General features: G+C 41.0%; 2 protein-coding genes across 7 annotated transcripts in view; one reads left to right on the top strand and one right to left on the bottom strand.

The window, feature by feature from the left end:
- Positions 1-1,941: 1,941 nt before the first annotated feature.
- LCMT1 (leucine carboxyl methyltransferase 1) lies at positions 1,942-20,938 on the bottom strand. The gene is made up of 11 exons (XM_015876979.2): positions 20,791-20,938; positions 19,777-19,868; positions 18,366-18,487; positions 17,349-17,425; positions 16,643-16,704; positions 9,444-9,546; positions 7,909-8,029; positions 7,087-7,188; positions 6,530-6,621; positions 4,803-4,900; positions 1,942-3,235 (listed from the first exon to the last, which is right to left on the bottom strand). Exons 1-11 carry the CDS (start codon positions 20,886-20,888, stop codon positions 3,213-3,215), a joined length of 990 nt encoding a protein of 329 aa, XP_015732465.1. The 5' UTR covers positions 20,889-20,938; the 3' UTR covers positions 1,942-3,212.
- Positions 20,939-21,190: 252 nt separating this feature from the next.
- The window catches only part of ARHGAP17 (Rho GTPase activating protein 17), a 37,495-nt gene continuing 37,094 nt past the window's right edge, over positions 21,191-21,591 (top strand). For 3 of the 6 annotated variants that reach the window (XM_015876729.1, XM_015876726.1, XM_015876728.1), the window contains exon 1: positions 21,191-21,334. In XM_015876729.1, coding sequence (XP_015732215.1) covers positions 21,282-21,334 — 53 coding nt within the window. In that variant the 5' untranslated portion in view covers positions 21,191-21,281. The remainder of the gene's footprint in view (positions 21,335-21,591) is intronic. The other 3 variants (XM_015876731.2, XM_015876725.2, XM_015876730.1) reach the window with 2 other exon arrangements.

Here is a 21,591-nt window from a genome sequence, read left to right as displayed (position 1 = left end):
AGAAGCACTACACCATTTCTTAGAAATGGGAAGAACCAACATGCTCCCAACCTGTAGGCATGCTTTCATAATGCTGTGTCTTCGATCCAGCGAATGGCTTTGCGAGGCAGCACATATCCCATGGCAGCACAGCCCTCGTGAGTCACAGATCTGTAGGTGGAAGGGCCTCACATGCTGTAAGCTCATTAAAAGCAAGACAAGCAGCTTAATGGGCTGCAGCATGATCCAAGACGTGGTACTGAGGAGTTCCAGAAAAGCAGGAAGGCGGTAGCAGCAATATGAAAGGCTTAGATGTGGGGAATATAGTATCTGTGTAAAGGAAAACGGATGGGGATGAAGGGGCACAAGGGAGAGACACGTACACCTGCATTCCAGCCTTAATGAGCAGATGTGATGTAACAGTTCATGTGGAAAGTTTTAATTTTTCCTCAAATGTAGAAAGTGACAAATATATATACGTGTATATATACACACACACACACACACACGTACACACACCAAACCTGATAACAACCCAGTGCAAACCTTCAGTGAACAGACCTTGCTGGCTTTAAGGCATACAACCTCAGACAGCATCAGGCCTGATTGGCAAAGAATTTAAACAGATCAGAGCTGAGCACATTTTCAGAGTAACCACACTTCAGATATCAGACAGTGATCTGCTGGGCAGCACCAAGACGTGTTAGCAGAACTGACAAGCAAACCACTCCTGGACTGCTGAATCAGACCCAGCTTTCCATGAAAATGCAGGTTGGTCTCACAGACAGCACATCCATAATAAAACAACTGCATTGCCAGCTGTGACTAACAAGACTGGAGAAGAAAAAAGGAACACTAGAACTACAGCAGAAGTGAGTTCTTTATACCTTTTCTCAAGTGTGCATCCCAGCCTAGGAAGAGACCACTGATATTCTGTCAGCGTCTCACTGAACTCCGCAAGCCCCTTCAGCTCTGTTTGCCTCCTAAACAAAAACAGTGGCACAGAGCGAGGACAAAGGTGTGTTCCTATTTTATTCCAGTTCCAATTTTATGCTCTTAGTAGCAACTGCAGACATTGTTTTGTACTGGCAGTGTTTCAAATAACATTTTATCCATGCAGTTTTGCCCTTGTGACCAATATTCTTCTGGCAATATCCGTGAGCAGTTTTAACCCAAACACAAGGTTTCAGTACTCACTTGCTGCTCTTCAGAGGTTGATTTCTTGCACTGTTCTTCTGAAAGGGCAGACATCAAGAAATCCATCACATACTGGTGTTCCAGACAGACAAATGCCCACCCTGTGCATTGCTACACACACCAGCTCAGGAGAACCTGTACTCTGAAGATGGGCACAGGGTCACGATCCTTTTACCCTTCCCACATTTAGCAAAGGAGTAAGTTTGAAGGACTCCGATTTAATTAAGACAAATTCATAGATGCTCATTGAACTTGTTTTCATGTTAGGCTGATAGAGCGATTGCACAGCATGAACAGCAACAAAAAATTCAAAACCTCTAAGTAACAACAGTGCAAAAACAGAAGGCAAAAAAGCAGCAGGCCACGAAAAGCAGCAGGCTGACTGTCCCCTGCTTTGCTAGAAACAGAAGGGCTCATCAAGGAAGTCTACTTCCCCAGCCTAGAGAGCAGGCAACTGCAATGGGAAAAAAATACAACACCCAGTGGCAAATTCTACAGTCTCTGGTCATGGCTGCTGTGCACAAAAAGGAACTGTGACAGCAAGGCAAAAAAGGGAGACACTTTTCTGGTCACCTGCATCAGCAGAGAGAAAGGGTCAATGCTAATTCAGACCAGGACAGCCTGCATGTGCCTTTCAACAGGAGGGATACAGCTGAGCTCCAACAAAAAGCACAGGCATAAGCACAAAATTGTTGAGATGGTTAGATTGAAAGCAAACGCTTTGAGTTCCTTTCATTGCTGCATAAAGAATCTCTCTTCTCTTTGGGGAAAGAGAATACAAAGACTGAGAAGAGTGTTAACCAAATACTGCATTTCTTTTGCATAACCAAATACAAGAACTCAGCTTGACACATCCATAACAGTGGACTGCCCGTAGTTCCCAGTGACTGAAATTAGCACTTGACTGTGTGATGAGAGCAAAGCAAAAGCCATTTATTTTCTCTACTTCTGTTCCTTTCAAACTGACTATGTTTTGTTTTTCCACAACCCCAATAACCTCCTTCCCCAGTTCTCCAGTCCAAACCTGTATCAACTATTTCCTAAGATAGATACTCTACACTACAGTAAGCTGCACAGAGTACAAAAATCAGCTTACCCTTGCAGCTGCTTTTAATAAAATACCCTTGAAGATTTGTCAAAGGGAAAAATGTAGTCACTAAACCAGAAATGAATAGGTCATTTCTAATAAATAAGACAGTAGGCACATTATAAATATTAAACATTTATTATTATTCTTATCATCAGAAGGTTGCAGGACTTGATTCTGAACAGTTGGAAGGGGGTTAGGGTTTGGTTTTTTTTGTTGTTGTTACTAAGTGGCTTTTGCTTATTTCTTTTAAGGGGAAAGAAAAAGAGACTCGTGTAAAAAATACTGCCAGGAGTGCAAATATAGTTTACTTTCTTTCTCACCACAACCTTCCCCATGCTGAACTGCCAAGCTGAGCCCTTCCCAGATAAATAAGGTCTACTTTAATCACAGATCCTTTCCTTCTTTCACTCTTCCCACACAAAGGACAGACCAAGTCTAGTGACTGCCTTGTAGCAATAGTAAAAGCCCGGAGAAAGCTTACAGGGTGACACTTCTTAAGAGTTAAACCCAAACAGAACCAAAATTAACAAAACTAACCTTCATGATCAGCTGTGCACAGTGCAAAGAGAAATCCACTAATGCAGTTCACCAACATATTCTTCCAGTTTCCTACCACATATACAGTTTACACAGTTTTAAACTAAGGGAGGTGAACCTTTAAACAGGAATTTAAGTCATCCTATAAAAGCCTGCCATTATACGCATATCCAGGAATGAGAGGTGAGTCTTGATTCACAACAGTTGCTTAAAATGGGCAAATAAAATCCAAACTACCAAAAGCCAACAGGACAGTCAACATCAGCAGCACTTTCTTCACTGGCACTGCTTACACAGATGAGCAGACTGAACTCAGCACATGCACAGTCCCATCACTGCTGTGACCTTGTCTCAAGAAGAAAACAGCAGCTGTGGCTTCTGGGCCCACGGCTTTCCTTGTGCAAGTACATTAGAAGGTGATATCTGCAAGACCTAAAGGAAAGAAAGAGTGTGGGCATGGGGTAAGAAACAAACATTAATTCATATACCACCCATATTTAATTATTGAGATATTTAGACAATTATCTCAAAGCATCCTTCCTTCTACTATTTGAAAAAAAAAAACAGACAACAAATATAAAGGATTTGGTGACAGGAAAATAAATTAGGAAGCAAGCTGACCTGTACTCTTAAGCTCTTTATATGGTGGTTCAGCAATTGATCTGAATAAATCAATCTAAAGGAGTACTGAAGTTTCAACAAAAGGAGCAATACAGATGGAAGTAAAGATCTGTCCATGGAATTAATAAGAGAAATATGAAGAAAGTACCATTGATAGGGGCACTTATTTTACAGTGTATAGAGAAAGAGTGACTTAGATTGAGACATCCAAGCTTCAGATATTTGATTGCCCCCTTTGAGAGTTGTCTTTTCTGACTTCTAAGACACACTGCAGCACTTAACCTCAGCATCCAAAATTGTGCTAAATACTACTTCAATCAGAAAAAAAAACACCCTAATGCTGGTGATCCTAAAAATGATGGCTACTATAAGTAAGTGAACATCTTGGACAGCAGATACCCCAAGCTGAAATCTGTTATTGCAGCAATGGGATATTATACATCTAGCTTTACCATTTACATCAGACGTTTTAGAGCTCAGTTTGGTTAAGGAATATCCACAACTTCAGCAGAGATCTCATCTATTCACATTTGATGAGAAACAGCAAAATAAAGAAATTGTTACTGAATACTGCTTTGTCAGGAACAAGGGAGGGGTAGAAAAGGAAAGGAAAAAGATGTGAACTGGCAGCCAGATCAGTTTTCTGGAAATATTGGAGTCCCAGATACTGCAGATAAAACTAGAGAGAAACTTGAGCACAGAAGAGTTGCCTTTCAAGCTTTGGACAAATAATGCCTTCAGACACCCATTCTTCACTACAATTCTTTTTGATTTTGCTATTTCTCCAACAGCACAAGCAACACGAATAACATCCCATAAAGCAGAAATTCCATGAGAGATATGGTTTTAAGAACAAAATCAAAAAGAGTTAAATATAGAGGGTCCCCCCGCCCCGAATGGAAGTCTTCAGCCTTAGATGTATGTAAATGGTGACAGTGCAGAAGAAGCCTCAGCTAAGTAACAAAATGTATTTTTATGTTGTCAGGACACCATGATTTTATATACCATGTGCCCATATGGTACTTTACATACATACAATTTGTAATCCTTTCAATTAGCACTGATAGTGTAAAGCAGTTATTTAAAGCAACCCATACGGCATCTTTTCAGTGTAAAATAAATCACAGAATAGCTTAGGTTAAAGGAGACCTTAAAGAGCACCCAGTTCCAACCCCCTACCAGGGACAGGGCTGCCAGCCTTTGGGTTTTGGAGTAACCATTACTAGTCTCCACCTGGGAGGTGTTCACAGCTTCAGAGAAACTGAGGCCATGTTCCAGCTACACGATACATCTGTCATACAAGCGCACATACAGTCCCAGTCTTTCCATGCAAAGTGTCAATGTGAAGGGTCACTCCTGTGATGTTGAGGAACATTACCCAGATTACTGCTGTCTTTTGAGGCCCAGCAGATGCAGTAGTGCTGCATTAGTTGTTCAAAGAGTTCCTTTTCATCCAGGAATTCAAGTTCTTCTATTCTGTGGAAACAAAAAACTCGTGATTTAGACTGAAGTCTCAGTGTAGTTTTTAAATATAGGCTACGTCCACCCTTACAGCGTGAAAGATATAATCCAACTAAGTAGTTATCTTTGCAGTAAATTACTGCAGATATTTATGCATAATGATGATGCCACCACTCCTAACCTTTGATGCTGATGTAAAAGACAATTGATCAAAAAACTATTTTTTAAACTTCCACACACAGGAATTTAATGTTTCAAGATTAATCTGTGTAATTTCTCATGAACATCAGCATTTCTCTTTCAACCCTTTTTTACTCTCTGCATCTGGTCTTGCTGGACTTCTGTAGTGCAGCCTAAAGGAAGGAGACTTATCTCAAGCAAAGGATTAACAGCTAACAGCAAAAGATAGCATTTTCTCCAGACAATCACAAGTCCATATCATGTCTCGGTGAGTGATGGGTACACCAGTGCAGTTCCTAACAACTCTCCCACATGAGCTCATGACAAAGCACAAACCAAATGGCGCATACAAAATGTGAGGATTTTTTTTTCCTAAAATGGTCCCTACCAAAGATTCTTGAAGTAAGATCTTATGTTTTCCACTTCACCCAAGTGAGAGAACTTCTCTCAAGCTGTCCTTGTTTAAAAAAGTTTATTATGGCATATTCCACTCTCACTTCAGATTACACAGATATCAAGAGCATTTATTTTCCTTGGTAGAAATTTAGAATGGCTGCTACTGAGGACTAAGTGAGGCTGAGGGGAGATGGTTCCTAAATACACTTACAGAGGTACAAGTGCTGCAGAACTGTGGGTGAAGACTTTTAAATTGAAAGTATTACTTACCCTGTATTAATACTGAGGAACAGTTTACACAACCTATTTATTGGCATCTGGATAAATTGGAAAAAGCTAAACTGATTTAACAATCAAAACCACTGTAAAAAAGTACAAAGTATGTCTTTCCAGAAGCAAATGGCGCAAGCTCAGTCACCATTGCTATTTAAATAACCTATGATTTTCAGTTTCACCTGTTCAGTCCCACGGTTTCCATAATCCCCATATGTGAATGTTAATGAATTACTTGCAGCAATTCACACTTCATACTATATACCTAGAGAGTTACTAACATAATCCTAGGCACACCTTATTGTTACACTCTGCTTGCATTGTACATAGGTCCTAGCACTAAATCACTATGGCTCATTACCCAAATCCTCTGTCAGGGAAGAAAGGGGAAGAACAAAGACATTTTCCACCAACTTGTAGAAGCAACACATGGCATGTAATCTTATGTATGCCTACAAGACTGGAGCAAACACACAGATGTCATCTCCACCTTAAGAACATGAAGAATAGATGCTTGCTCTATCTTAAGGCCCTACCCCACCCATCTAGTGTTGTGAAGGCTGGATCTTCATCACAAGAAACACCTTAGATGCCATAAATTTGTGTTGTTCCAAGCATTCTCCTTAAGGCTCTACAAAAACTCCAGACTTGAAAATGTTCTGCCAAGCTATCTAGCATCTACATGCAGCTTCTCCTCTGATATATGAGGTGATCCCATACTATACACTGACACAAGCAATCTTGGAAATGGTGCCTGAAGGTGACTGTTGACTGCGAGCAAGTTATCAGAAATACCTTTTGACATCAGCCTGTGGCAAGAAGCTGTACACTTTCATCATATCAATGGCATGTGCATTTTCCCATCCATTTAACAGCAATCGTTCCTTCTGCAAAATAAACAAGGAGAGTTTTCAGAAGACATGAAGAAGAGATGGCAGAAAATAGTTCTTCCCCTAAGGACTTTGTAGAGCATCTACTTGACCTGTTAGAGAAGAGTATAGCTGCTCTTCATATAAGCATTTGCTGCAAACCTCTGAGACACGACAGTGGGTTAGATGGAGTTGCAGTCTGATCTACTGCAGCTTTCATACCATTGTAGAAATGAAGTGGTATCTAGCAACCATGACATCAGCAGCAAAGAACTGTTATAATGTGGACAGGAAAGGATGTCACAGAATGGCTTAAGTTGGAGGGGACCTTAAAAATCATTCAGTAGGTAGATCATATCCAGCAGGAAGCAGCTGCCTCACCCCATACCTGCTTTAGTCACTGCTCTGAGCCTTACAGTGAACTCAAGAGACAGATTAATCTGTTCTCAACTCTGGGTTTGTTCGATATATGTGTCCTATTACCTGAGATTCTAAGGATCTGCAGACTTCCACTCCAGCCAGGTTACACTGTCGTCTCTGCAAGTTCTCAATCATGATCTGTCCAAATCGATCTGCCATATTCACCTCAGGTAGAGAATGAGACAAAAGTGTTCCACCTTCCGAAAAGAACGTAATCGCAGTGAAAAGCAGTAACTTGGTTAAACTCTCTAGTTGTCTGTCATAAAATGCATAGGATCACTCAAAACAATCACATTCTTACATTGGGTCTCATTCCACACTGGCACACCCTCCTCTGCTACATCACATTTACAAGTCAAGTGCCTTTTTGATGACGGCAGTGCTACGTCTCGTTCAGGTACATGGACTGTGCACTGAAAACTGACTCTGCTTTAAGTTGTTTATGACTCACATTAGCTCTCTAGTGGTGATTTATAACATGGAAGCTCATGTTCCTCACTTCTGGAACCCCCTAGATTTCCTCAGTAATGCTGATACTATTTTTGCTCCACTAGTTCTCTAATGCTATAAACTTGCAGGCAACACACAGCATCACTTCACTTACTGCTGACTTATCTAAACCAATATTCTATGGATCACCATCATAAGGATTAAGCCTAGCCATTTTGGTTCAATATAGTTCAGAAATCATCCTTCAGAATAGACATTCTTTGTAACGAAATAACAGATCTCCAAGATAAAACTCATCACTAAAGAGCTTCAGTAGAACTTATTGCATGAAGAATATGGACTATTCTTGCTTTACAAGCACAATTCCCGCTTCTGAAAGTAATTTTTATGTCAATAATGCAGTTAAAAAAAAAAAAAAAGCCATTTTTGTTTTACCTGCTCATAATTTATAAACATCGCCACTGGAAAAGTGCTTGCCGCCCACTTCAGCAGATTTGCAGATTGCTGTGGAGTCATGTAAACCAGCACACACTCTGCTACCAGAACTGTTGGCAAACTTTAAAACAAACAAACAAAACAAAAAAAATAACTATTTGTAGCAAAAGAACAAGAATTACTAGCAAGCAATTCATGCCCCCCAAAATCCTTGACAGAGATTCACTATTATGATCTTCACACTTGAGAGTGAATGAAATCACTTCATTAACTTGACAAGAAACGCGTTTTCTGACAGCTGACAAATTAATTACAGGGGCCTCCCCTGGTTCCAGAATAGAGGTGTTAAAAAACTCTTTCAGTCAGGTGTGCAACATGCTGAAGAATTACTCTTTAAATCACCTCTGAGCTGGGATAGAGTGAACCATAGCACACATTAAAATTCATTTTGGAGAGAACTATACTTTGCACACACAATGCGTGCTATTTTAAGAGATCAGTAAAACTAGGAATAAAGTACAAACAGAAAAAAGATCTTCAAAAAAAAAAGTTCTAATAATTATAATTAGACACATTGGTTCCACATAAGTAAAAAGAGCGACACATTATTTAACAAAATGCAATCTACACTTTGTACTTGGTCTCTTCCCCCTCCATCCACAAAAAAAAGAACCAACATACCACCAAAATAGACATCTACATGAGTAATTCTGCTCAGAATTATGGTTTTCTTTTAATTGCTAGAATGAACAGGAAAAAGAAAAGTCGCTAGAAGCAGGAGAAACTCCTCAAGGAACAGCAATATAAACAAGGGAAGATTTCAGAAGACAAAAATGTAAAGATTTAAATGGCAGTTTGATGCATTCTGCTTTCCCATATGCTCTCTCCCACCCAGCCAGATAGCCACTATTTATATATCTTATATTTGAAAAGTATGTCCATCATCTGCTTTAAAAACTTAAATCCTGCCACTTCTAGAAGCCTAATGCTTGAACAGCAAAATGTCAAACGTTGCTTCCAAAGTTCTCAAAGGATTCCATAGCAATTTCTTTACCAAAAGGTCTAGGGAGAAGTACAGGCTTTAAGCAGAGGTGATAGAAAAATGATTACAAAGAAAATTCTAGACTGATTTAATACTGACAGAATTATTCCTCATTTTACCAGCTAACGCTCCCAGAAATCCTGACTCACACCTAGAATAATAGTGGTGGAAGACATTCACTTATTGAGGTACTCCCATTAGTCAGCATTAAAAGACTCCACTCTACAGAAATAGTAGTTCACAACATACTGATATAGATGACAAAAAAACAGTTTGCAGGATGGACTGTAGAAGCACCAGCAGCCTTGGCTCAGTCAGGTTGCAGGAGGGTCTGTGCAGTGCTTTCTGCTCAAAGGACTCAGGAAAAGGTAACCATGGAAATAGAACAACGGGAACTGGATGCAGACACTCTGTGTCCAAGTCTGACTTTGCACTCACCAGTCTGCTCTGTAAGCCCTTACCAAAAAACCCCCACAAAAGTAACAAATCTTACTGTACATCCAGTTGGTGTTTCTTTAGCTTTTCCTCTAGGTCTGATGAGAAGCGAAGATCCGCTCCCACTATGGAGTATCGGCTGGAATCTAAGCTGTGGGAATCTGCAAGTTCAGAGTTTTCAGAGACCAACAGTTACAAATAAGAGGTGTGCTGAAATCAAATTAGGAAACCACGCAGGAACACGCAAAGTCAAAACTCAGTCTGTTATACCCAGCAATTAACTGCAAACTCTTATTTTAAAAACATTAACTTCCCTCATAGTGGATTGTTGGGATTTTCAGATTCTGCTACATTGCATCAGACTCTGCAGAACACCCCGTCCTATACTCTGCAGCCAGGATAACACAGAGGTTATCCCATCTGTTACCATGGTTTCAAAGAAAACCAGAGAGGAAAGAAAGTGAGGATCGAAGGCAGGGTTTCTGTTGTCTTTTTAGATGACCCAATATACTTATGCATACCTCGTTCACTAGTCACTGAACAGCGAGAATAACAACATCCCAAAAATTAACAAGATATAGCTACACAAATTAGCAATATGTTAAACTATGTAACACAGGTAGGTATCAGAAATAGGTTTTGAGATCAAAAGTTATTTGAGGCTCCATGTAAGATGCAGCAACAGTATTACGCATGTGGTCAAAATACAAAGACAGTTTGAGATGAAAATATTCGTCCCAGGGTACAGCAGGCAACAAGCTTCCAGAACTGTTTCCCATGTTAAGGAGGAACTAATCCTAAAGCCCAAAGACTTTGCTACACTGCAGAACTGTCAGGAGGCCAATAGAATTACTGACAGCAGGATGTGCTCACTACTGACAATCAGTTGCAATCTATTCAGCTACACAAACCCAGACCCCGCAGAACACATTTTACAAGTACAGTATCTAACCCACTTAAAGACGTAAAGTTCTGTGGGAATGTAACAGATTGCTCTTTCATGCTTTAACTCAAGAACTGTACTACTGGAGTGAAGATGTGAGGGCAGAACAGCACATAATTTTTCCCTCCTACTGTGTGCATGTGACAATCAGAGCAAGCAGTAAAATAACTAAACAGGGTGGGGGGGAACAGTGTGAGAGTTTGGAGTGGTCTTGTGATGGACAGTCATTGCCCATCTGCAGCACCAGCTCCTGGGATCCCACACACAGTCTTGAGCAGTGACACAGGAACAGATATTAAGTGCTGGGTGAAGAGAAAGAGGAGCCAAGTGGCTGAAGAAAAAGGATAAAGGAGGTTTGGCAATTTGGGAGAGAAAAACACTAGAAAGAAAAAATACAATGCAGTTCATTACACTAAGCACTGCTTCAAACCCTCCAGAAGAAGGATCTCCATTTAGTTTTCAAGCAACCAGCTCTGAAAATGGCTCCTGCAAGTCACAACGGTGCATTTTCCAGCAGCAGCTCGGAACAGGGACAGAGACAGTTCGTGCAGAGTTACAGGGGAGGGGGAAAAGTTGTGCAGCAAGTGATTCAACATTTTCAGTCAAGGCTTTTTTTCCATGTGCATGTTCTGTAATAGCTTTACTGCTTCCCACACCCTTCTATTTAAGTTATTATATCAAGGCCATGATAATGGAACCAAAAAAAACCCCTCCACACACAGGAAAGTACTTATATAGTGACTTGTGTGCTGCCTGGAGACACAGCAAAGCAAGCGTCAGCCATCACAATTAGTATGGAATTGATGCAATCTTCTTGTCCAGCTCCACTGACTTGGGCATATCAGTATGTTAACAATAACCAAAAATAAACTGCATGAATTCTAAGGTGCTCCAGTAATGGAAACACCACAAACATTTCATCAGAGGTAGAAATAAACATCTTTTGCTCACATCACATTCATTTGAGAATTCCTATCACCAAAGAGCAGGAAAGAGCAAAAACCTCCCACATTTTAGGTTAAAGCTGTCCTTTACAATTGATCAAATTTCAGCACAATTGCTGATGTTTGCAGGCATATTACAAACAACATAATGAGAAAATGCAGTGTCAGCCATGCCTTAGCAGGGCAGGAGAAGGGATGGCCATGAGCTGCCTACTCCTCATTGCAGAGCTGTAGGGACAAGTGAAATAAGAACCACAGCCTGCTTATTTCAAGTTACCTACCAGGGGAAAATAACAGTGGAAGGAAAAACCAAACAGTTTTCCTTAGAGATGATTTGGCTCAGAGGAAATATTTCTTAAGCCTTAAAGCTAAGCATACTTAATGCTTAGGAACACTTTCAAGAACACACAGGACTCCCTACAGCAGAAACTTCTAAAAGGCCGAGAAAGCTGATTAGGAATGGATTCTCTTCAAAAGCCTTTTACTCCAAACGCAGACACTTTACTTCTATTTCCAGTGTCTGGGCTGCCTGGCTCCTCTCTGGTCCATTCAAACAGAATGTACTTGTTTCTCCACACGTTTTCCTGCCAGCTTCCCTCAAATCTCCATTGATGGCTGTTGGCAAACACAACCACAGATGAAAACTGAAGAAGAGCTGCACACACATTATATGAAAGCTGATACAATTGCTAAAAGTTGTGCATTTCAAACGTATCTGAGAGCACCTCATTAAATATCTCTGTAATTCATACATGTCAACACTTACAAGCAATACTTCTATCTCAAAGGAAATCTCAGGGAAGGATCTGAAACTCACAGTTTGCACAAGACAATTTTAAAATGAGGGGGGAAAAAAAAAAGGCTAAAGGAAATAAAAGTTTGAGGAAAGAGATTAAGGCAAGCCTCTAAAACTCCTCATAAGATTTCTTCTATCTTCAGCCTAGATATAGCATTCAAAAAAAAAAAAAAAAAAAAAAATCAAGTCAAAGAGATGAAGATATGAAAAATAACCAGAGAAAAACACTTCAACAAAATCAGGCTGACAGCTGCTCCATCATTTCACACAGAGGTGGCAATGACAGCTGATGACGGCTGGTACTGCCACTGTTCCCAGCCTGGAGGTCAAGAGTCAGAGCAGTCATAAGCAACTGAGAAAACAATATAATCCTACTTCATGGTCTTTGGCACCAATTTGTTTTACTATGTAGCCTGACATTCTAAATATGAATATTTGGAAATAAGCTGCCATTCTGAACAAGCAGCATTGGTGCAAACATACCGTAAAATAACTACTTGCAAAGCAACTGAAAAAGAAACCTCAGCCTGGTAGAACAGGAACAGCATCACCTTTGACTTTTGTCTTTCTTATGAAGTAAGTCAGTTTTTCTTTTAATCAAATCAAGTTATTGGTGTTCTTAGAAAATAAACTTTATCTTACTATAACCTCACTCTATGGAACATCAGCACAAGAACCTGGTGCAAAGGAAAGAAGGATGAGAACGGAAAGGGCTTCCTGTAACAAGCACATTCTATGTGTGTGCACTCTGTCCTGGAAAAGAAATTGCCCCCAGAACCAAAACACTTCATCTGAAAGGGTTTTCTTTCGGTCACTGATTCCCATGTTGTCTCCCTTACAAGCTCCACATCCCTGGTAGTTTTTGAACAAAAAAGGCCACCTCACTGTGACTCAGGCTGGCTGTCTTGATGCTGGCAGAGAACATTCCAGAATCCCTGGAAAGTCTCATATTCCAGGCACTCATTCCCAGTATCCCATCATGGCTTTGCTAGCAAAGTTGATTGGTGTTGCTCTTTCCTACAGCATGGAGCTTTCTGACAGTTTTCTTTGTGATCTCACATTCAACACATTCAGTTGCGTACAGATTGTCTTGTACTTTTCTGAAACTAAGCAGTGCGAAATACCAGATTCAGACTTCATTTGGGAAACATCAGGGAAGAGAGAGGAGGAAGAAAACCAACCCCATGACTGCAACCCACCCCATGACCAAAAGGCTCCTTTCAGCCTCATGTATAGATAATAAAAGTATGCACAAATGCAACAGAGAACATTTTGCTCTGATCATACTACTCATATGTATAGTTTCCATGACTTTTGACATGGAACTAACAATACAAGTGGCTGGAATTTAAATGTCATTGCACTCACAAAGTGTCAGTAAGATTTGCTTCTATTTGCCTTTTGACCTCTCCACAATAAAGCTTCCCTTCACAGAACCATGCTACCAGTAAATAAATGTTCTGCTTTATGGAGGCCAGACACTCACTCCCTACTTCAATTTGTCCACTGAAGCAGCAGTGCTCAAAGTTACAACCACAGGTGCATGAATTACAGCATCATGGCACAGCACTTCTTCTGCTACAAGAATTCAGAGTCCTCTAAATCAGAAAGTGCATGAGTGACACAGAGGTAATAGTTCATTGATGTATAATTTGTACCGACAAGGCAGCAAAGATAGAGCTTCCTGACAGTCACAACTGCATTATAAACTAGATATCATCACTGAACTTTGGAAACAATTTAACCTGACATTGCCACAGCTATGTCATATTGCTGCACAAATTCACTGCTTCTCCCTGGAGATCTAACACTCCCTTGTAAAAGACAGAACTACTCACTGACAAGTGTCATCTTGTTGTGTTAAAGAGCAGAGGCCATAAATACCTATATATGAACTGCAAGCCTTGCTGCCACTTCTTTGTCTGAACAGCATGGAGAAAACAAATGTTGCCCTGAAGCCAAGAAAGTTGCCTGTTAGCATTGCTTCCAAAAATGAAAATGCTTAGTGCAAGGGAAAGACACAGCATGAGAGTAAGAATCACTTCAGTGACTATTACAGCAACTTGAGAAATAAATTCCAAAGCAATTAAAACAATTGCTCCTTGTGCACAAGGGACTGTAGTGTGGATCTGACTTAAGAGAAGGAGGAAAACACCTGCCCAATAGGCCACCAAACCCAAGATTCTAAAATGCTAAGCAATAAGTAGCATTTCACTGCTGTGAGCACTGCTTCATTATGTCCCATTACAGTCACTGACAGGTGACACTCTAGGAACACTGAGTTTTTCTAACAGCTCTATTAGGTCATACCAAAGGTCCAGCCCACACTGCATCCTGACTCCTACAGACATGAGCAGATATTACTTAGGAAAGAGACAAAACAAGGGCAAGCACCCGCTACTAATATTGCTGTTTTCTACCCCTTTTTCCTAAAAATCCTTAAGTTTAATCAGGATTTCTGGGCCATTACTGAACCAGTGCTTTCATTTTATATACAGCACACTTACTATAAGATGTACAGCTTGTACTTCAGTAGCAATGATCAGCCAGAAGGCTCCCACTTCCATGCAAGGCACAAACTTCTCCTTCCATTTATGTGCATCACTTTATACTTATCTGTGTTGAATTTTATCAGCAAGTCACCAATTTCACAATATTCTTCTGCAGTTTTTTACCATTCTGAAAAGCCTGGCCTTGCCAACAAGCTGCCACTTTGTATTCGTTCTATCCTCCCAATTGTTTCTTAGCGTTGAATAATATCCGCCACAGATTCCCACCTCCCTCTACAATGAGAATTAACCACATATGCCTATGCTTCACCCCCATCTCTTTAGAGAGAACTATTCCTTCCCCCCCTACAATAACAAGATTTTACTGGCAAACTTTGGTAAATAAGTTTGGTAATACGCTTTTTAAAAATCCAATTACATTATTAATTGAATGCCCTTCTTAACTCCAATAAGTTTGTGAAGCATAACTTACCTTCACAAAAGCTATGTTAACTCTTTCTCAAAGCATTAACAGATTCTTAGTGGAACCTGAGAATGATACAGAGTTCTTACTAAATTATCCAGTAAAGGCATTGGTCCTACTGCTTGTAGCTCCCTGGATTAGGCTCACAGAGCCCAATGGAGCTTATTTGAGCCTCAGCTGCCACCTTCCAGTTCTCAGGTACTACAACAATTTAAAATGAGAAGGTACACACCACTTACTAGTTGAGCTATTTCGTTGTCAAGTTCCTTTAGAACCATGAGAAGTCTCTAGGGCCATACAAGATCCATCTGACTATTTGGTTTGTCTACTTATTTCATGTTCCGTTCTTATGGTTCTTTCACAGGAAACAGTCCTATTAATATGTCCTTAAAAAAGGAGTTCCCACAGGGATTTCACTCAAACTTATCTGTGTTTTTCACATGCCACAGCAGACTCTTAATACCTCCAAAGACCCAGACACTGGGCTACAACCCAAAGGTCTCAGCATGGTACAGCCTACACCAGTTTAGCCAAATTCCTACACTAAGGCATCCAACACCCAGCACTGGGAAAGAACAAGATGAACAGCTTTTGGAGAAATAAGCCAGTCCAGTAGATTCAGCAGTGAAGCACTAATTGAAGTTTCCTGCTATGAGTTGTTAATTAGTAACTTTTGATTAGAATACATGCAACTTGATGACTTTACAATTGGTTTGCTGTACTAGAGGTACCTACAGAGCTATTCAGTTACACGAATACTATCGAACCATGCTGATCTACTTCATGTTAATGCATTTTCAGGAATGCTTATGCAGCATGTCTCATTGTATCAGATGGTTGTACTGTCTCCCACTGAAACTCAGTGGTACTTAGAAGCTGTTTTCATCTTTTCAATCCTGAATGAACAACAGGGAACTCTGACATACAGATGCTAACACAAACTAGTTGACGCTGCAGATGCAGATAACGAATCCTCCTCCTACACAGTCCAGAAGCAATTTGGGTACCACAAAGGTTACTCAGAAGAATCTATTTTTTTCCCCATAAGTAAATAAGTTTTCACATTATGCTCTTGACACAACATTACAAGTCTATAAGCTAAGACAATATAAGCACATAATATCATCTGAACCTAATATCCTCTTTGAAATGTAAGAAGAGGCACTGGCTCCTAAGAAATAACTTTGTAAATTAGATTTGGTGGAGTCTTCACAGAAGTAGCACAAAGACTTGCACGCATAATGAGATGGAAAGACAGAGGAAAGCACTCAGATTTTAAGCAAGCATACATGACCATCAGTAGCATTCTTTCTTGTCTGTGACAGAGAGTGAAACATAAGTTAAACTACATACAAGAGAGGGGAAAAAACCCCAGAACTTTCTGGTAGAATAAAACCTTCTCAAAAGAAGACATTTCTAACATGACACAGAGCAAATGGGCATGATTCTGTAAGAGAAGAAATAAGCCTCTTTTCCCTCCCAATTCTCTGTCCAAACAGCATTTCAAACATTAAAAGCCTGCCCACATATCAGAACAAAGTGATCAGAAAAGTTTTAAAAGTGCTGCAGTACTTCGCTGACTTATTTTAAAGATGACTCACCTATTAGAAGAGAGTCCCCTGAATGGGTTTCTATAATTGGTTTTGACAGGGGAGGTTTTGATCTGTGGGAAGAAGGAAGAAGCAGCTCTGAGCAGTTCGGCTTGTTTAACTATGTGCTTCCAAAAGAAATTTTCTTTTAAACACATATGTGAAGGACAAGAGAATACCTATGCCCTCTACTGGAAAGAAAAATGTTTGCAGATTAGACTTAAAGCTGCAGTTAGGTTTCATACCCACCAACTCCTACAATTCTGAGGTATTCTTACCTAGACACTCCCCTGAACTATTCTCCATAAATCCTAATTTATTCCTTCAAATAATATTCAAGTACAGTATCAGCTAACCCCTCTCTCTAACTTGACATGTAAATCTGATGTTTCCTACTGTATTTAGTGGGAAGAGAAAGAGACTTAATTGCCTCTAATCACCCTGAGACTTGCTCTGTCTACTGTATTTTAGACAACTGAGAATTAAATGAGTTTGCCTTCCTACAGCTTTCACACAGTGACTTCCCCAAATTGAAACAGTGGCATAATAATCTCCTGTAGGACTTGGCCTGAATAATCAACCCTTTATTCTAAATCCTAGAGTGTGATGGACTCCTCTGAAGAGAGACAAATCAATTAAAATTCATAGCTTGTAATTCATTACAATTCTGCTGAATTACATCCAGTTCTACATAGGTTAACACAAGCATTACACTTACTTTATATTGTGTATTTTTCTTGCAACTATCATTGGAAAATCCACTTCGAAATATTTTCTAGGGAGAAGATTTTCATCCTGAGAATGGGATTAAGATGATAGAATTAGAAATACCCACATAACAAGATACTGCCTTAAGTCCCAAGCAGTGGTTTTAATGTACACTGATATTGTGAATGGTATATTTAAACACACAGCTTATAATATAAAAAGTTGAGAATCATTCAAGTGTTCTTAAGAATCAAACAAAGTATTTAACATTTTTAGGTAAGACATTCTGGACACTTAGAGGTATTAATTCAAGTTCATAAAAGTTAGAACAAATTCATACTGATAGTTTTCACAGAATTGCAGGTCAGAGAAGAAGCTTCACATCTCAGAAACACCTTTTCTCTTCCACTGAATGTAATATAAAGACTTGTGACTATGCAAAATGCAACTGGCATCTTCTAGCTTTCTTTGAAAAACTAGATTTAAAATGTAAGTAATGGTTACACAGCGCCTGAATATTCTGAATACTATCACATAGTATATGAATCACATGAATTACTGTGAACTACATAAATACATGCAGGTATATAATACTTGCACATATATTCTCATGTTTATATAAATACACATAACTCAGGAATATGTAAACAGCACGCACAGCACTGCCTCAATAACCTCCTTGTGTGCTAATGTAAAACAAGGATAGTGAAATGCTTAGAGGACAGTAAAACATGAAGTCTCTGAAAGTCCACTAGAGGTCAGCTTCATGTCACACCTTTTGGGAGGGAAGGTCAATGAAAAAGCCCTCTCCTCATGCACTGAAATTTTAAGATATCTACAGAAGCTCTAAGCAAGCTAAGAATAAGGCAAACCAGCCTAGGCAATCTGCTGAGATACACAGCCTCATAGTACACCTCCACATCGTGCTACAGAAAGCAGCGCTGATAAGCCCTTACAGAAAAGGGCTTCAAACATCCACACAGATCTCTGTCTTCAGCTGGCTTCTTCACTCTCAGCTATCACTTACCTTTAACCTCCAGAACAAGGTATCCATGCCAGCACCAAGATTAACAATCTGACAGTTGCACTCAGTCTTCTTTAGAAAAGCCTCAAGCAGATAACTGACACCCTGAACACGAGCATAATAGCCTGTTAACAAAAAAGAGTTCGTATTTTTAAGTTACTACTTTAATACTCAATTTTTAGCAACTTCAGAAACTCATCATCTACTTAAAAAAACCATACTTATTAGGAAAAAGAATACACTCTTTTGTAAGGAATGTTATCTTTTCCTGTTACTCTTACCTAACTCACGAAGAAAAAAAAAGTGACTCCTTTGGTACACGAAGAACAGATCAAATTAATCCAAGCTGATGAGCACATTGAACTCTTGCAGAGGCCAGAGCTGATCTACACTGCTGTCCACACTCAAATCAATGATTTTGATTGCTTAGTACAGAGTACTACACATTAACCAAGACCTAAGGATACTCTATTCAGAATATGGAAGGCAAATGATAAGATCTTTAACAATAAGAAAAACCATTTAGAAGGTCAGATACAGTGTGTAATTTTACTAGGAAGGGTATATATCTTGCTCTTTTATGCATACCATATGCACCATACACATAGCATATGGAAACATATAGATCCCCTTTGCCTTCCACTGCCAACCTCTAAATAAGACCTGGGAATGGGTGGATCGTGGCTCCACCCCTTCCAGTTGTTCAAGCATATTGCATACACCTGAGCTCTCCTGGGTTGGTTTTACCATCCCACCAGGTGCTCAATCACTACTTCATGTCATGACTTAGTATTTTTACTACACTCCACCCCTTCATAGTGTGAACCAATGATTGAGCAGGTTAAAGGTAAGCCCTTTCCATTACAGTGATCCAGTACACCATAACACATGTACAATTCACCCACTGTAATTTAGATTGACAAGACATAAGACAACTGATGATCAGCTGGTGGTTGAAGTTCATATTCTTTCATGAACCAGTAGTCAATAGCTCTACTTCACTGGCTCATCAAGTGTAACATTATAACACGATAAAAAAGTGCAGCAATGACAACATAATATCAAGTTCTTAGACTGTAGCAAGTAAGAACATGCTCAAACACAACAGTCATAGTCACAGAAACAAAGAAAAGAACCTGCTTACCCTTAGAAGACCTCAGTCAGACAGGGAGCTCCAGCAAGATACTCTTGCCTCCCCTGCCAACCTTTAAATGAGGTCTGAGAAGGGGTGGACCCTGGCTCCATGCTTTCCAGTCACTCAGGTGCACTACATGCACCTGAGCAACCCTGGGCTGGCCCTGCCTTCCCACCAGGTGCTCAATTTCAGGTTCAAGCCATAACTTAACATTTTCAATATAAATGACACTTAAGAATATATTTGTATATACTCATCCGCACTTATTTGCTGACTTGCCTCTGTTGATTTCAGGTGCTTTTCTTTCTTTGGCTTGCCTCACAAAATATTGGATGTAAGGGTCCTTCCAATAGCCGACACTTACAGCAAACCTGCCCAGCAGAGGAAGAAAAACTAAGAGTTATGAATGAAGGCCAACAAGGTATATTTCAAAAGATACACACGCTGCAGAGTTGACTCTCTGACCTGCATGCCTACATGCAGACAAGGTTTAAGAAGTCTCTTAAATGTGTGTAAGTATAGGAAGTTACAGGATGCCGAGCTAAAAATTCTGGCTGTTCCTATACACATATGTATCTTTTCAATAGCCTTTATGCTACCTGATGAAATTACGCAAGCAAATTCCAAATATTTCTTTGAGAATGCAGCAAAAAAAAAAAGGATAAATGTCTAAAAAGTCCCCTAACCTGTATAGAAATCTTTTGTACATTAATTGTAACTGCAAACTGTTAATTTAAATTAAGTGTAAACTGCAAACTGTTTCTTCCTGGGTTTCTACGTGTTGCTTTAACACAGCTGACAACACCATTCAGTTCTAATGCAGCTTCCTGACCTCATAGCCAAGCAGGTTAACTCTCCAACACCTGACATTACATCAGTACTAAAGGAAATAAGTGCCAACAACATCTCAAATTAAACTCATAACCACACAGAGGAGGACACCGACCCCATCATAGCCTGGAACAGACCAAGGAAAGAGCTCTGAACAAAAGCGAGACGTCTGCCCTGAGTTCTGCACGTCGCTGACGTTTTCAGTTCTTGCTGTGAGGACGGTTCTAATTATCGGCAGCCCTAATGATGATGTAGGGCTGATGACGCCCTACAAACAGGTTCTAAGCTGACAGCAGGGCTGGGAGCTGGCAGCGGCCCCTGCCCACATGAGGCCATGGCAGCCACCACCCATCGCTCACACCAGAGCCCTGAACGATCCCCGACCCCGCTGCACACACTGTGCAGGCCATCATCTCACTGACGGGCCGGTCCCACGCTCGGCCCCGCCCCCCCAGCCGTTACCGTTTGCAGACGGACGCGTCCTCGCACGTTCCCCGCACCGCCTCATCCGCCTCGTCCATGCCGGCAGCGGGCGGCTGATCCCGAACGGCGGCCGCCATAGAGGGCGCGAGCTTCCCCTGCCCGCCGCTGCCGCCACCACCCTGTGACCCGCCCCCCGCCGCTTCCCATTGGTTGGCCTGCGGGAGGCAGTGCGCGGGAGCTTAGCGTAGCGCCGTCATGATTGGCTCAAGACCTCGCCTATTCCCACAGCAGCCAATAGAAAAGCGGAATCTGCGATGCCCCGCCCAGGAAGTAGCGTAGTGGTTCTCCCGCAAAGCACGCCGGGACTAGAAGTTTCTCTGCTTGCCTATTCGGGTTTCCGGGGTGGGCCGGAAGTGGCGTCAAGTTCCGGTGGGCGGGGCCTAGAGGAGGAGGAGGAGGAGGAGGAGGCAGGGCCTCAGTGCGGTGCAGGCAGCGGGAGCCCGGCGGGAGGCCGGGGCGCGGCCGCCGCCATGAAGAAGCAATTTAACCGCATGAAGCAGCTGGCAAACCAGACCGTCGGCAGGTGGGAGGCCGGGGATAATCGTGTTTGTGGGGTGTGGGCTTTGCTGCAGCGTCCGGAGGCCTTTTGGGGAGGGAGGCTGTATTGGGCTGTGAGGGAGACCGAGAGAGGGTGAGGGGTCCGGCATTAGCACTAATTAATAGTGCTAATTAGTGTGCTGTGCTGCGTTGAGCTTCATTGGGAATAAGGCAGCCCCAGCAGGTGCCGATCTGTTGTGGTCTGTGCTGGGCGCCTCGTTCGTTCGTTCGTGACTTTCGTTT

Source organism: Coturnix japonica, chromosome 14, assembly GCF_001577835.2.
Source record: "Coturnix japonica isolate 7356 chromosome 14, Coturnix japonica 2.1, whole genome shotgun sequence".
NCBI lineage: Eukaryota > Metazoa > Chordata > Aves > Galliformes > Phasianidae > Coturnix > Coturnix japonica.
The sequence above is the reverse complement of the archived record's forward strand: the minus strand, read 5'-3'. Positions and strand labels throughout refer to the sequence as shown.

Coding starts and splice junctions, on each gene's coding strand:
- LCMT1 (XM_015876979.2), bottom strand. CDS start 20,888: ATGGCGGCCGCCGTTCGGGATCAGCCGCCCGCTGCCGGCATGGACGAG. Junction 17,426..18,365: donor CCTTGTTCTGGAGGTTAAAG/GTAAGTGATAGC, acceptor TCCCATTCTCAG/GATGAAAATCTTCTCCCTAG. Junction 9,547..16,642: donor AGGGGACTCTCTTCTAATAG/GTGAGTCATCTT, acceptor CTGAACTTGCAG/ATTCCCACAGCTTAGATTCC.